At 43.0% G+C, this 16,944-nt stretch overlaps 1 protein-coding gene across 1 annotated transcript in view; it reads right to left on the reverse strand.

Annotated features, from left to right (window-relative positions):
* PSL4 (calmodulin-binding protein) overlaps positions 1–16,944 on the reverse strand; it is a 132,506-nt gene that overhangs the window by 98,936 nt on the left and 16,626 nt on the right. The window contains exons 4-5 of the mRNA XM_086483040.1: positions 10,798–11,037; positions 10,349–10,521 (exon numbers count right to left, since the gene is read on the reverse strand). Coding sequence (XP_086339166.1) covers positions 10,349–10,521; positions 10,798–11,037 — 413 coding nt within the window. The remainder of the gene's footprint in view (positions 1–10,348; positions 10,522–10,797; positions 11,038–16,944) is intronic.

The raw sequence follows: 16,944 nt of genomic DNA on the forward strand, positions 1-16,944 counted from the left end.
GAGGCTCGTCCTGCTGCAGCACCTCATTGGCAGGAGGAGGGTCTCACAGCTGAGTTCTTGTCAGCTTTTTGGGCGAGGTTGTGGGACGCCAGACATCCGCGGTGAGTCACATGGTTCCAGTGGCTAATTGCACATAAAAGCTACAGCAGTGGGAAGCTGGCTTGTACATAGTGGCCTCTCGGCAGCATGTGCAGCTTGCGACCATCCTTTGGAGAGTCGCGTCACTGCCTTTGGGACAGCCCTATGGCACAGCAGGTGTGGCTTTGGGTCCTTCGGCTGATGCCAGCTCTTTCCACAGCACGACAGTATACTTGGGGGGGAGCTGCTTGGTCCACTCTCACGAGCCTTACATTACAGTTTGAGCTATCCTCCACCAGCAGGATGATAGTGATACAGGGGGGTTGACCTACACTCCAGCCAGCTACAAAGCTTACTCCACAGGAGTGGTGCAGTGAGAGAGAGGTGTTGGGAGCTCGCCTGTGGCCTGACACTCTGGTTCATCTAGCGGGCCCGCTGCTTTCGCATCTTTGAGGCTCGCCCTGTGCCACCAACGGAGACTTCGAGATTTTTGGCTAGCGTTGATCCGTTCTCTCAGGGGACAGTTTGAGAGACTTCAGGGGAGCTCCGACCGCATGCGGGAGCGCAGAGAGGCGTTCCTTCGACTCTGGCGCCCTCGGCCTTTCTTCACCATGGTCCAAGGAGTGCTCAGATGGCACTACCGTCCACCTGTGTGGCTTTTCCCTCCTCCCATCTCCTGATTTAGCCCTCATTGTACATATGTTGTTTTTTCATTGGGACAGTCTCCCCTTATGATTGTTGTAGCCCTCTCTAGTAGAGGTGGTTGTAGCCCTATGGGCAATTTCATCAACTGATAGAAGGATCTTTTTCTTGGGGGAAAAAAAAAATTAGCCTCTTCTCACTATCCATCAGTTTCTGGATGAAATGAGGAGGAAAAACTTGAGCGTTGTGCCCATGTTTTCAAACAGGCCTACGCCTCAAAGGGAATAACGAACAAGTGCAAGTTCTAGCTCGGGAATAGGTTCTGGGATAGGTGCTCCGTGAGCGGAAAGTGCCTCTAGAACCGGGGAATCTGGAATACTTATCAGTACGGGTGCAGGGGGTTTTTCCAGGAGAACACCATCGGGAATCTCGTCTACATACAAGAGGAAAGGGATGGGCACCGTGAACGTGTCATCTGCCATGGATGCGGTGCCGACTGTGTGCAGAGGAGAAGTAGATGACCAGTGCTAGAGGGTGAAAGCATGGGGGACTGCGTGCAAAACCTGGAAACGCTTGCTGGCTGGCATGTTTTTTTTCTAACGTTATGTAAGGTAAACTACAAGAGGTGCACTTTAAAAGGTGTTTCACATGAGGTAAAATTTTAGGGATTTTGTTAAAGTTTGCGCTGCTGAGTGCTATTCTTTTACATAAAAGTTTTGCCCTGCTAGTCCGAAAACACTCCAGCAAAAACGATTGGAGAAAGGGTGCGCAAAGGGGGAATATCACTTGGAGAAGGGGTGCGATACTTGAAGAAGTGGCAACCTGAAGGGGTGGGAGCATACTCAGCATTGGAAGGGATTCGGTGCCAGAGAAATTTACTACCCAATGGGTGCCACCATTCGCAGAAGAAGTGGCCGATCGCAATGACCTTCGTTAGAAAGGGTGCGAGCACGAAAAAGCAAAAGGGTGCATAATTTTGCCGGGTACATTGCACATACTCATGGTTGTCCCGGTCTATTTATGTTGCTTTTATATGCGTAGAATTAAATCAATTACGTTTACCTCATACGCGCAATCACAGTGCACCATCTTTCCTCTGCTGCCATAGAACTCCGAGAGAGGGGGGGAGAGGGTAGCGGCGACAGTGAGAGTCTCATAACCTTCGGGTCCCAGAAAACATTTGCTCTGATACCACTGTGAGGATTAGTGGTGCTAATCCTATAATTAAGACTTAAACCTTCATACTTAAGATCAAACTGAGAGACTCAAGAGACTGAATGGGTGTTTGATTGCTTGAATGAATGCTTGAAAACTAAGTACAATAGGCTCCTTATATAGGAGACGAAGAGACACAAATGAAAAGACGCGTCTCATGGTGAAGAGACATGACTTTGGACGCAAAGACACATCCTTTCGGCGAAGAGCTGCAACCATTGGACGAAAAGTCGCAACCACAGAGCAAAGGGGTGTGACCAGTTGTCAAAGGAGTGTGGCTTTTGGCGAAGAGGCATGTCTCTTGAGCAAAGGGTCGTGACCATCCAAGCGTAATGGTTCTCCTTGGCATGGCACTTTGCGTATCTGCAACTAGGAGTAGATGTAATACTGCAACATAGTCACAATCGTGACATTAGATCTGGTAAAACAATTACTGAATTCGAAGTCATCTTTTCTTTCAAGAGATTTAAAGTTGAAATCTCTCTTTGTGTCCATTTGAAAGTGACCTCTTTCTTTTGCAAAGCATGTAGGGGTGAAGCAATCTCGGCAAAGTTCCGGATGAACCTGCTGTAGTAAGAACATAATCCCAAGAAGCTACAGACATCATGCACAATCTTTAAATTAGGCAAGGTCCTGATTGCTTCAACCTTGGCAGCATCCATTCGAACACCATCCTTTGACACTATATGGCTTAGAAAGTAAAAAGAATTCACTTTTCTAGGGGTTGATGAGCAACCTGTGAATGTGCAGCCCTTCGAACACAATGGTCAAGTGATGCCTATGCTCCTCTTCATTCTTCGAATAGATTATCATGTCATCAAAGAATTGTGCCAACAAACTTTTCATGTTGCATTTTCACCCCCTTTTTGTTGTTTGGTGTTGAAAGCTGTGGGAATCTTGCTGGCGTGTATCTGCAACTCGAGTTTGGCAGTCAGAGCCCTTTGTTTTACCTCTGAATGGAAGAGTGGTTCCCCATGTTCTTCATGGTTTTTTTTCAGATTGGCTAAACATCATGAGTTTTTGTATGGCTCTTTATTGGGATGGCTTCTGATGGGTTTATGTTGGGTTAAAGGCCTAAATAACCCCTTTTTATACTTTGTCCGGGTTTACATTGAACCTGAACACATTTTTTTAAAGTCACTTATAATAAAAGTAGGAAAACCCAAAACCCACTTATTGAGTTTTCCCCAAAAACGTGAGCTCTCTCTCTCTCTCCCTGCTTCGATCTCTAGCGCTAGCTCTCTGCTGCTCTGTGCCTCCTGCTTCTTGCCCCAATCCTGCACTACATCGCGACGCTCACCTACCGGTACCTTCTGCTTCACGCTTTCAACTGGTATCAGAGTCCTAGCGTTTCAAAATAGCCCTGCACAGTCTGTTGGACAGCGAGTTAAAATTGCTCTCCCGCGATCAATTTCGCTTCCATCGCGAAGCCCCTTGCTTCCGGGGTCTAAAAGGTCACCAAAACTACCAAAACAACCCAAAACAGACTGTTTTTAGGTCAAAACAGGTGATTTACAGCATATTACAATTTACAGGTCAAAACAGCAATACACAGATGTACCAAAGTTGTGGGATAATATATATTCATGTTTGTCGCAACAAATTGAGTGAAAAGCTAAGTACAGGTGCTTGAAATTTCACATTTCAGCTGAAATTTCAGATTTGGATTGTTTCATGTAAAGAAACTGTGGCTCTTTGTATGCAAACTCTTGTGGTTGCTACTATTTGTTGAAATCTTCAGCCTATTGCATCTCTCTTGTATACACACTTGTGGTTGAATTAAGATGGCTTGTTCCTCTTCCGCATCTGACACTAAAAGTTTGATGGAAATCAAACCGTTTGATGGTCAAGGCTTCGATCTTTGGCAAGAACGCATACAAGGTATCCTTTTCTTAAAGGATTGTTAAGATGCATTGGAAGAGAATAAGCCGCAAGGTTTGTCTAACGAAAAGTGGGTCAGGTTGAATAAGAAGGCTATGGCCTACATCAAAATGGCTATCAATGATAACATTTTGACAGACATAAAGTGTTTGGACTATGCTTATGCAATATGGCAAAAGCTAAAGTCCAATTATAAGAACACTGTGAACCAGGTGCATTTGATACGAAAGTTGGTAAATATGCACCTTGATGACTCGAAGTCAGCTTCTGAGCATTTGAGTGCTTTTACAAGTGTGTTGAGTCAGTTGCAGGACAGTGGGCTTCAGCAATTCAATGATCAGCTGAAAGCTATTTTCTTGCTTATGACATTGCTAGATATTTGGGAAACATTGGTTGTCTCCTTGAGTAACAGTCCCACCCTCACGTATGACGGTGTGAGAGTGTCTATTCTCAATGAAGAGATAAGACGCAAGTCTAGTGGGGAAGGTGGCAGTTCTGCCTACAATGTAAGAGGTAGAAATCAAAAGCGTGATGCAGGCAACAGGACTCAAAATAGAAGTAAGAGCAAGGCAAAGGATAAGGATGTCCCTTGTTATCAATGTGGCAGAAAGAGTCACAAGAAATCCGATTGCATGTATTCCAAGAAAGGGCAAGAAAGCAAGAAGGAAACGCAAGAAAAGAAGAAGAAAGATGAGAAGAAAGAGGAAAACTCACCAGGTGATTTCTCCAGGGATACTGAGAATGCAAATGTATCCTCTAGTGTGGTCATTGAGGAGTTGTCAGACGTTGAGGAAATCTTGGTTACAGCTTCATGCCCCTCAGATTTGGTGATAGCTAATGCATAAAGACATGCTTATCTCGAAGAAAGATGCCATTGATGCATTGCTCAGTGCTAATGATGGCCTATCCCAGTCATGGATAGTGGATTCTGGTGCTTCATTCCATGTGACTGCATCTTTGGAGTGTTTTGCTACATATGGTTCAGGCAATTATCACAAGGTGTACCTTGGTGATAATTTTGCTTGCAATATTGAGGGAATGGGTACTATGCGTTTGGCTCTTAACAATGGTCAAGAGCTTGTGTTGAATGATGTCAGGTTTGTACCAGGCATTAAGAAAAGTTTGCTATCTGTTGGCCAGTTAGATGCACATGGTTATACTGCCATCTTTGTTGGGGGTTCATGGAAGTTTCTTAAGGGCTCTATGCTTGTTGCAAAAGGGTCTAAAAGAGGGACTTTGTACTATCTTCGATGCAAAGCTTTGCCTGGCAAGTTTCTTCTTGTTACTGAAGTTGCTTCACACACGGAATTGTGGCATAAGAGACTTGGCCATATGAGCCAAAAAGGGTATTGATGTGCTTTCCTCTCTAGAGAGGGTTGATGTAAAAGGCAAAAACTTGGATTTTTGTAACGATTGTCTTTATGGAAAGCAAAAAAGATCTTCTTATTACTCTGGCGTCGCTCGCAAAGCTAATCCTCTTGATCTTATTCACTCCGATGTATACACTATGCTTGTTAAGTGTTTTGGTGGTGCATTGTATTTTGTTATATTTATTGATGACTGTAATAGGAAAGGATGGGTGCATTTGTTGAAAAGTAAGAGTGAGACTTTTAATGCTTTTAAGAAGTTTCATGCTTTTGTCACTACGCAAAAAAGTACTAAGCTTAAATGTCTCAGATTTGATCATGAAGAAGAATATGTATTTGCTGAATTTCAACGTTTTTGTGATGAAAATGGGATTCAAACGGAGTTGACAGCCCCTTATAATCCGTCTTCTAATGGTGTGGCTGAGAAGTATAATCGTACTTTATGCGAGAGAGTGCGTTGCATGTTGTCCACCGCTAATCTTTCCAAAGAGTTTTGGAGAGAGGCATTGAAAACCGCAGTTCATATTTGCAATCGCTCTCCTAATAGTACACTGAAAAATGACATTCCAGAGGAGGTTTGGTCTCGCAAACCTGCCTCTTATGATCATTTAAAGGTATTTGGCTATGAAGCTTTTGTTCATGTACGTAATGACGGAGAACAAAGCTTGATATGAAGTCCATTAAAGGAGTCTTCCTAGGTTATGGGAAAGAAGGTGAAATGGGCTATAGAGTGTGGTTACCATAGTTTAGAAAGGTAATTCGCAGCCGAGATGTAGTGTTCAATGAGGCAAAATTGCTTGAGAATGCTACAAAATCTGATGCTGACAAAAAAACAGTCAGATTTCAGCCTTTTGTGCCACCCATTGATGTTGAAAAATAGTCTCATGATGCATTACCACAAGCTGAAATTGATAATCAGCCGGTTAAACTTGAGCCAGTAGAGGTAGGATATGCTTTTGATGCTCCTAATGAGGATGGACAGCCACCTGAATTGGCTGAAAATAATTTTCAACAGCACGATAGAGCTGAAAATGAGTTGCCTTATGATGTAGAACCGTTGCCTGAGAATGTAGATCATTGGGTACGCAGGTGAACTCGTTTGAGAAGGCAGGCAGAGATTTAATCCCTCTTTGCATCATGTAATGTTGACAGATGAGGGTGAACCTCTTACATATAAAGAGCCCAAATCATGTGAGTCAAGAAGTGGGAGCTTGCAATCCAAGAGGAAATGAAATCCTTGTATGCAAATGATACTTGGGATCTTGTGCCATTGCCTAAAGGGAGAAAGGCTCTTCTTAACAAATGGGTGTACAAGATTAAGATTGTGGATGAAAAACCCAAACATAAGGCAAGATTGGTTGCAAAAGGATATGCACAGAAAGAGGGAATTGATTTTCAAGAAATCTTTTCCCCTGTTGTAAAGCTTACAACTTTACGTGTGCTTTTTGCTCTCGTTGCAGTGCTTGATTTGGAATTGAATTAAATGGATGTAAAGACAGCGTTTTTACAAGGTGACATTGAAGAGGACATATGCATGAAACAACCTGAAGGTTTTGTAGTTCCTACATGCGAGGAACTTGTATGCAAACTGAAAAGGGCTCTGTTTGGTTTGAGACAATGATCACGGCAGTTGTATAAGAAGTTTGACACTTTTATACTGTCTCAAGGCTTTAAACGCAGCCATGCAGGTCATTGTTTGTATACGAAAAGGGATGAAGATGGTAGTCCCATCATTCTTGTTCTCTATGTTGATAACCTGCTGTTTGCCGGGAAACATAAGACTAGTCTTGATGCTTTGAAACGTAAGCTAAATTCAGCATTTGCTATGAAGGATTTGGGTGATGCAGAGCATATTTTGGGCATGCGTATTAAAAGAGATAGAAAGCTGAAATTGTTGCTTTTATCTCAAGAAAGGTACATTGCAAAAGTACTTGACAGATTTAATATGGCTGATGCTAAGCCTCTTGGAGTACCTTTACCTCCATACACTAAGCTTAGCAAAGTAGATTGCCCAAAGGATGAGGTGGCATTGAAAGCGATGAAGGGAATCCCTTATGCATCAGCTTGTGGTTTCCTTATGTATGCTATGTTTGCCACTCGTTCCGACATTGCTTATGCAGTGGGAGTTGTTAGTCGATGCATGTCAAATTGTGGCAAAGCGCATTGGGAAGCTGTCAAATGCATTCTGAGATATTTGAAAGGTACACAATCAAAGTGTATTTGTTATGGAAAAAGTGACTTAAAGTTGCAAGGATATTGTGATGCAGACATGGCAGGTGACATGGATACCAGGAAATCTACTAGTAGATATGTATTTGCCATTGTCGGTGGTGCAGTCTCTTAGTGTTCTAGGTTGCAAAAAATTGTGTCATTGAGTACTACCGAGGCTGAATATAATTCAGCCATAGAGGCTTCAAAGGAGGCCATTTGGTTCGGCAGACTTGCAAAAGAACTTGGCATGCCTGCTCATACACCCGTGTTGGGTTGTGATAGCCAGAGTGCTGTCTATTCATGCGCATACCAGACACATAGATGTGCGGTACCACTTCATACGTCAAGTATTGGAGGATGGTCTAATCACCTTGACTAAGATCCATACACAGGATAACCCTGCAGATGTTCTCACCAAGAGTCTTGCTAAGGCTCAACATTGCATACAGCTAGTGGGAGTTGGTTAACTTAAAGGCGTCATTTATGCCTTTAAGTGGAAGGTTGTTAGGTTAAAGGCTTAAATAACCCCTTTTTGTATATTTTTATACTTTGTACAGAACTGGACACATTTTTTTAAAGTCACTTATAATAAAAGCGAGAAAACCCAAAACCCACTTATTGAGCTTTCTTAAAAAACGTGAGCTCTCTCTCTCTCTCCCTGCTTCGATCTCTAGCGCTAGCTCTCTGCTGCTCTGTGCCTCCTGCTTCTTGCCCCAATCCTGCACTACATCGCGACGCGCACCTACCAATACCTTCTGCTTCGCGCTTTCAGTTTATGTGCATGGTTGGGAGCGGCCATAGTGTCCCTTCTTTCATACGTAAGGGTTCTTCAGATGGTGTGATCTTCTACTTCTTATCATCAAAAGTGCACAGCTTTTCTTTCATTTTTTGTTGGTTTTTCTCCCAAATTTTAGTGGTGTTTTTGCTTCCTTGAGTGCAATTGATCATATGGCCTATGACCGTATAGAAGGAAGCTAATCAAGTTTAGGCGGGGTTGTGTGTGTGCCAGGGTGAGCAAATTTGTGAGTGTAGATTGACCACATGTTCTTGTGAGAGCTAAGATTTTGTGTCCTCATCTATCTTGTGAATATGGAGGTGTTATAGAGGCCACCCCCAAATCCTTCAGAACGTCCTCCCTAGAAATTGCTCCAAGTATGTTTGCTTTTGTAGCCTTTTCATCCAGAGTAACCCTAGTCTCACCCTAATTAGGGGCCTCATCCTCATTCCTATTCCTAGATTTCAATGATGACGCAAAGAAATCGTGCTCTTGGTCATGAGATTGAAAGCCATGTAAAGTACAAATTCTCTTGGCTCTAATTTACTTACCACTACCACCACTTGAGTTCATACTGTTGGATGTCTCCACAAAGAGACTCCATTGTTATCATAAGCTTACCATGATTGTGTTTTCTCCCTTGAAGTTAAGCCCATAATAGATTTTATTTACATCTTTGGACTTTAGACCTGCACGTTAAACTTGATGAGCTTGTGTGAAATATCCAAGTAAAGCCCTTAGTTGTTCCTTCTTGGAATCACTAATAAACATACAAAACTTTATCACTTTGCTTGAGTAAGTGTCATCATAGGTGCATTATTCTATTGAAGTTTTGTCACCTATTTGGGTGAACTTTGAAGCTGCTACTCTCCTGGGGCAGGATTTAGCGGAGTGAGGGATCATTTGTGGTTGTGCCCATGTTTTGTGAAGTGATTTATCTCCTGTAGGGTCGTGTCTCCCATTTTTGCCCAGCTTGTATTGTTGGCTGCGTGTACACTTGCCATTTTTTCCTGTTTATTGGAGCGTAGGTGTTTTCAAGGGGAGTCAGGCAGCCCTTGTACAATAGCCATGGGGAACGCAATGAAGATGGGCCCAAAACGAAGAGCCCCAGTTCCAGATTGAGGAGTCTATTTCCTTAGTTTGAGAACATTACCTGTCTACATTTCCACTAGGGAAAGCATTTGGAACGCGTCCCCTAGTGAGAATGCAAGTAAGAAACCTATTTCCTTTATGTGGGAGATAATTTTGGTGACCAGCAATGTGACTATTAGAGCACTAGGGTGGTGTCAACAAACGTTGAGTCACCATGTTAGTACTGGCATGTGCAATGTGCATCATTACATTGAGTGCCATCTTCCCAACATTGCGATATCATATATCTTTCTAGACATGGTTAGTGACTACTGTCAAAATTCTGTAGTAAAAACCCACTAATAACACACTTTTCCCCTCATTCGTTACTATCGCTCCCACCCCTCCTTCCATGTTCTCTATTCTTGGCTGTTTCCCATTTCATGTCACTCCCTATGATCTGCTCCTAGGAGAACCGGGGCACCAGCAGCCCCATCCAAAGAGATGATAAACTCTAACAACCCCTCTCAGCCCTTGGACAAAACTCCCAATTGTAGAGTCGCTAGGTGATAGAAGAAGAAAATGCTCGCCTATCTCGAGTCAAAGAAACAAGGCATAGTCCACCTCAAACTCCTCTTCAGTGTGTGATTTAGTATGGAATTGACATTCCTCAGTCTCGGCGGTAGTTTGCCTATCAAGAATCAATCCGAACACACCTACACGATGAGGATAACCCATTGACACTCAACTGGAACCACTCCCATCTGTGCCGAAGCGCTTTGGAACCACTCTCATGTGGCACTTCAAATGCAAACTCGTCTGAGGTAGCTTCCCCTCACCAAGGACAAGGGCATTTGGCTAACCAACCAATATAAGGCTGTCTAATTGTCAAATGATTCATAGAACCTTACACATAAGGGAGCACCAGTACAATTAAATCTGCCTTAGAAGACCATACAGATTAAATCATTCAAGGCAGACTATTTGTTATAGGCCACTGTAGCAAGTCTGCATAACCAAGTCCATAAAGTATCAAAAACACTAAGTGTAATATGAAAGTTACTTAATCCTCTGAGCTGATTGCCTTTTGTTAAAAGCCGTAATTTACCTCTTCAGGACTCCCTGCTGTGCTGTCATCAGAGCTTGAATCCTCTTTCACAGGCTCTATTTTCTCCTCTTCTTTCAAATCTTCTTGCACCTCTGCTTGTTTTCTTGCCTTCTCTTCTTTCTCTCGCTTAACCTTCTCCTCTTGCTCTGCCTTTTCAATTGCTTCTTTCTTTTCTGCAAATAAGTTTTCCACAGAAAATGTTAAAAAATTTCTTGGAGACATTACAACAATGCCTTTAACAAAGAAGAAACAACAAAATCAAGATTTTCTACCAAACCAGATTATTATAAAAAAATAGAAGATCTATATGCATCTCATGAAACTTGTGTATCTATGAAGATGACCAACCGTAGTCAAAGAAATAAAGATTTTTGGTGCCTTCTTAAGACATGGACGCAGCCACAAACACATTAAATAGCCACAACAAACACACAAATGAGATTATGTACCTTTCAGCTTCTGAACCTGGTCTTTCAACTTCTTCTCTTCCTGTTTCAAAGCTGAGAGCTCTGATTTTTCTTTTGCAATCGTATGTTTTGTATGTTCCACATCCCGTTTTCTAACATCCAAACCTGCTTGGAATGTAGCTATCTTTTTTTCGAGCTTCTCCTTTAGAACTTTTCCGGCTTGCGAGCATGTATTGGAGCATTTGACCTTACCATCATACTCATCACTTCCATCGCAACAATCTGCATGAAACAACAATTGATTTACAAAGCGCTCTCTCTCTCTCTCTTTCTCTCTCTGCTGCCCCACCCCCCCTTCGCGCTCCCCCCTCTGCTGCCCCGCCCCCCCTCGCGCTCTCCCTCTGCAGCCCCGCCCCCCCTGCTGCCCTGTGCGTAAAGAGAGAAAGCGGAGATAGAGAAAAGTAGAGAGAGAGAGAGAGAGAGAGAGAGAGAGAGAGAGAGAGAGAGGGAAAAAAAAATTAATAGTCGATTTTTTCTCTCTTCAAAATTCTCTTCCTCTCCCTCTCCTTGCCTACTGGCTAAAAATTCATCATACTTTTGAGTCTTGTCTCTGAGTCAAGTTCAAGTTTCTACTCATATTTGCTCGTGTAAGGATTCTAGTTACTAATGCTTAATTAAGTATATACCTAGATGAATCCAGGATAAGCCTAGTTACTAATCCTTAATTAAGTACTTAAACTCATGATTAAGACTTAAGAAACTTGAACTTGACTCAGAGACAAGACTCAAAAGACTCTATGTTTGATTGATTCATTCATTGAAATTTGTTACAAGGGCGTTCGTACAGAAACTGAAGAGACACGATGAAGAGACATGACCGTAGGTCAAAAGACATGACTCTAGGCCAATAGTCGTGTCCCTCTCCTGTAGAGTCGTGACCCTTCGGCGTAAAGGTACAGCCATTCGCTGAAGAGGCATGGCTATTTGCTGAGCAGATGCGACTCTTGGGCGAAGAGACATATCCTTTGGAGAATCGGGGGTCTCGGATCTCGTGCGTCTTTGTATCTACAAGAGAATCAAGCAAGAAGGTAATACCACGACAAAGAATACGTCACAATGATGACATTCCCTCCCATTTAAAATAAAACCCAAGGTAGTTGTAGAAACTTCGGGAGAAGGAAATATATTTCTGCTTGCTTCTGTATCCAAAGCTCTAACGGTTAAGTCCCATGTCATGGCGCTGTTATTGACCATGACTATTTTGCCAAACTGAAAACGGATCATATCTACAACTTGTCTCATCTTTGTCAAAAGTATCAGTATAACATTTGCAACTTGATTAGTGCTTTTGTCAAAGTCATTTGTAACTTCGAGCTTTATCCAAGAAAAGATTGAATCTTATCTGCTTCAAGTGAAAATATTGGTAAACTAACTTGAGTTTTCTATTGATTGACGACCATTGGTTGGAAATCTGCAAGGTATTCCATTGATTTATTTGGAACATTACAATTCTCCTGAAGGGATGTCGTAGACTGAGACTGAGTAGTGCTTGAAGGTATATCCATCTGTAAAGGTGTATCTGTGGAACAAGTTGTGTCCAAAGATTCAATTGCAACGACTAAAGTCGTGCTGCAAGAGTCTGCATCTGTTTTATCCTTTGTCATATTGAAGATAAGGACTAGAATCTTCAAGTTTGAAAAATTATCATTCACCAATGCATTTGGTATCTGTTCAGAGACAAAGACTTTATTCTGCAAGGGCGGTGACGAGGCGATTTTTTCTGCCTGGAATGCAGCCAAAGAAGGGGTTATGTCCTTGTTTGTTGTCACACAAGAATCAGAATCTTCTGAATCTTCAGCTTTCTCAACAGGTACTAAGGCTTCCAATTGAGAAGGGGGAGGTTGAGGGAGTTGTTGCCTCTTAGACCTCTGAAGGATCCTCTTGCACAAGAAAAGGATCGATAAATCTTTAACTTTACACCATCAGACAAGAAAGACTTAAATGTAGGGCATGGCTCGCGAGGAGGGCCTAAAATTGACACATGTTTTTCCTGTCAAGGGCCATTTTGCTTGTCAAAAAGGTTCTAAAAAAAATTACCTGTCAAATGACAAGTGTGATTAGATAATTTCTCTGTCGAACGACCAATTTCGATAATTTATGGCCAATTTATGGCCGTCAAATGACAAGCCTTAATCCATGATTCACCTGTAATATTTTCAAGTACATCAAGGATACATATATAAATACACAATACAATATAAATGTATTATGACTTTGGAGTCTCGGGTACCTTAGAAGTAAGGAGCTGTCCAATGCCCATTGCCCATTGTCTATGTCTGCTTTCAGACTTCAAAGAGGGCAACCTCTATTGCCCAATGCCCATTGCCCATGCCTCAAGGCCAGGGCAGCAAGACCCAAATTTGAAAGTGGGTATTACCTGGTAAGTTAGTAACATAACTAAGGCCGGACAAAATACCCTGGGGACTGGCCAGTGGCAGGACGCGTCTAAAACCTGCGTATAATCTATCCTAACCAGAGCCGCTCGAACAATGCACATTGCGCAGGCGAAACTGAAGGCAATCAAGTCGTTGACAGGTTAGCAAAGTAGCGCACAACGCATTGCACGAGGCTGCAGGCACCAACTAAAGCAACTAGTAGGCAGTGGTGTCGTTGGCGACTGCACTGCGTCACAGACAGGGCTACGGGCTGCGCTTTTTGGAGGCTCAAAAGCAGCACTTGCGGCGCTGGCTGAAACCATGGATAGGGCTGCTACACGTATAGGTTGGAAAGTAGTTGAAACTACACGGAAGCACATGGCTTGAATACATTCTGCAGGAGTGCATTGCACAGTGCATACGGTATGTTCTTCTCAAACTAATTAAATGTTCATAAACTAAATAGGCTCTATCTACCCAAGAGCCAAGAGCCTTGGTTTTGGTGGAGTCCAAAGAAAGGGCATTTCTGATTCCATTTTGTGTGCTACTCGAAATGCTACAGTGTTGAGCAAGTGAGCCTACTGCTACAAGTTGAACCTGGCTGAGGGTGTTTGTAGACTCCAAAGCTTAAATCATGTAAGTGCTTCAACCATCCTTTTGAATCAAGAAACAATGTGACTTGTATGGTCAATTTGCAGATTGGGTAAGTTGTGCACATCGCTAGAGTTGTGCAATTGAAATGGAGCCTAGCAAGAGAGTAGGATCGTCTTCTTTTTCTTCTGCAAAGAAGAAGAGAAAGTCCCAGCCTAAGCTGGATACATTATTGATCAAACATACAAGTAGTGTCGAAGCTAGCAATGCAAGTCCAAATGTGGAAAATGCAGCGTCAAATGTATCAAATTGTAAGGTGCAGCAGAAGTGAATGTTGAACTTTGCTCAAGATGAGTGCTCCGAACTGTGCTCAAGGGTTCCTTTTACTTAGGGAAGGGAGAGACTTCCGTTCTTTAATGAGAGAGTGCAATGGACACAAACAAAGTGAATGGACACTGTGAGTGAAGGCGCTAAGACTGAGAGATAGAGAGAGAAGAGAATACGACACCAGAGATGTTGTCAAACCCTCCTCCAAGGGCCCCACTCTCGATGGCAAGAGTGGTCTACTATTGATTGCACAATCTAGTACAAGATGTTGATGCAAGTCGTGAGACTATGATACAAGGTGGATCTAAAATTGGGGACGACGGCGACGACGAGGATAGCGACGACGACGGCTGATTCTGCTGTCTTCTGGATTGTTCCTTGTCTGTTGAATTCTACTGCTGCAAACGCTGCACTTGCCAATGCAAAACGCTGCCTTTGCTGCTCAAAAATGCTATGTGATGCAGGTGCAAAAACGTTGTCCTGGCTGGTTCAAAAACGTTGCACCTGCTGGATATGAAAACGCTGAAATGATGTCCCTAAAAACGTTGATCTGCAGTACTAAAACCGCTAGTTCATGCTGCTACAAAAACGCTGATCATAGGCTGAATTTGCTGCAATAGCAGGGCTGCAAACGCTGGCCTGGCTGAGTCTAAACGCTGGTGCAGAGGGTACAAAAGCGCCGTATGAGGCTTGTTGAAGATCGCCAAGGTCATGGGCTGAAAAACGCTAGATCTAAGGACTGAAGAAACGCCAGGCTTCCAATGTTGAAAACGCTAGTGTTCTTGGGAGTCCTTGCTTGAGAGAGAGGAAGAGGAACCTGTTACAACTTGTGCCTATGTTCTCCTTGCTCTTCTGCCAGAAATGCTAGCATTAGGGATTGCTTATATATTAACTTAGTCAAATTGCCCTACCCAGTTCCCAACAAAAGTCACTTAAAAATAATAAGTGAAAAATGTCAAAAACAGGGAAAATAGGTTCTGTGCACTGGAAAATGCTCCTGATGAATTCTGATGATCATGCTGTGTGCAACCAGAGGATATGCATCTAATCTAAGTGTCTGGACATGCACGATCTGCGAACAAACTCACAAAAGTGTCAGATCACTTCTTATTCTAGACTTGATTGAACTGAACCCTAGTCATGTTGTAGCTTGTCCATGGACACATAGGGTTGGATGTGTCACGTGAGATCCCCTCCTTTTCAAAGTGAGGTACGGGTACCGAACTATATGGCGTCGAGGGAGATTGCCAATAACATCCGGAATCCTGGAAAGGACTCTTCGCCGGCCCACTCTGATGCGTGGGTCATGCGATACTTGAACTTCATAAAGGTCTGCAAAGCTTGCTTCTTTGGGCCGTGCCGAAAGCGACACACAGTCTTCTGAGGCTCCTTCAATGCTTCGACTTCGTCTATAGTCATGCGTCTACCTTCTTCAAGAATCTCCGAGGCTGAAAATTCCTGAAACCACTTCCAACACAAAACCATGAACATACCAATTCCATGTAAAGTGACTCGAAAAATTCTAGTCTTCTGTAAATACTGTGCATGCAATGTAGACGAACATATAGACAGAGTGCCAAACCGTTCATCAAACACACGCAAGCAATGGGGTCGAATCTTGACTTTCTGATCTAAATCAATCAACTGTGGCAAAACACAATGGAAATGCCTATGCTTGATGCTCAATCTTTCTTGTGCTCTTTCTGATACTATGTCATGACAAGGAAGAGCATTGAATGTGACCTCTTAGAATGCAAACATTTCAACTTTTCATGAAAAATCGGCAAACATCCGTGCTCATTCATCAATGAATCGTGCTCATCGAACAACATGTCATGCCTGTGAAAAGGGATCACATAAGGATGGTGACTAAAGTACAGGAAAGCATCACGAATGAAACACTCGAGCAATGCGTGCGGACTAATCATGCGAACACATAGTACTTCCTGTGGGGGTTCTTTGGACCTACGCTCGAGAGCCAAGATAGGTTCTTCGTGAGGGGGTTCTTTGGACCTAGGCTCGAGAGCCAAGATCAGTTCTTCCTGAGTGATCGAATCTGCAACGAGGTTAGCTTCACTAGAGAAAGTATCAACTAACACATCATCCTTGTGAACAATCACATCATCTTCATGCAAATCATCATGCTTGTGAGAAATCACATATGCTCATCATTATCATCCAAATATCATCATGCTCATCATTATCATTCAAATCATCATGCTCATCATTATCATACAATTCATCATGCTTATCATCATGCAAATCTTGTGTGTCATGCTTTGAAAAAGAAGAGACTGAGAGAGTCCTTCTCCTGATCCTTTGCAATTTGTGTCTGCACACTAGAAAAGAGTCAGGACAACTCTTGCATCTGTTGGACTCTCTGTTCGGCCGCCAACTGCGCTTGCTCACGCTCACGCTCAAAGTCGGCCTTTCTTTCTGCTTGTCTTGCTTCACGTTCTAACTTCATGTCCATCATCATCTTGTCGAAAGCCTCCATAGGAGTTAGTGCAATCGAGGGGAGAGGGTTGGAAAAACCTCCTGGTGGGGAAAATTCTTCTTCGCCACTTTCATGCTCACCACCTACATGCGGAGTATCCATTCTGCTTCGGGTGATGACCATCCACTGAAGTCGTGGGTTCTTGTGGGTCTTTGGTTCTTAAGTTCACGAGAAACTTGGGTTCTTGAGGGTCTTGGTTCTTGGGGTTCTTGAGGTTCTTGAGATTCTTGAGGTTCTTGAGGTTCTTCTTTCGCTTGCAATCTTTGTTAGAGAAGGATCTTCTCTTCACCCGAATTTTGCTCTTTTCCGCGGGCGCACCCCTTTGCAGCCTTGCGCTCG

The sequence above is a fragment of the Adiantum capillus-veneris genome, chromosome 15, assembly GCF_014529385.1.
Source record: "Adiantum capillus-veneris isolate H3 chromosome 15, ASM1452938v2, whole genome shotgun sequence".
Taxonomy (NCBI): domain Eukaryota; kingdom Viridiplantae; phylum Streptophyta; class Polypodiopsida; order Polypodiales; family Pteridaceae; genus Adiantum; species Adiantum capillus-veneris.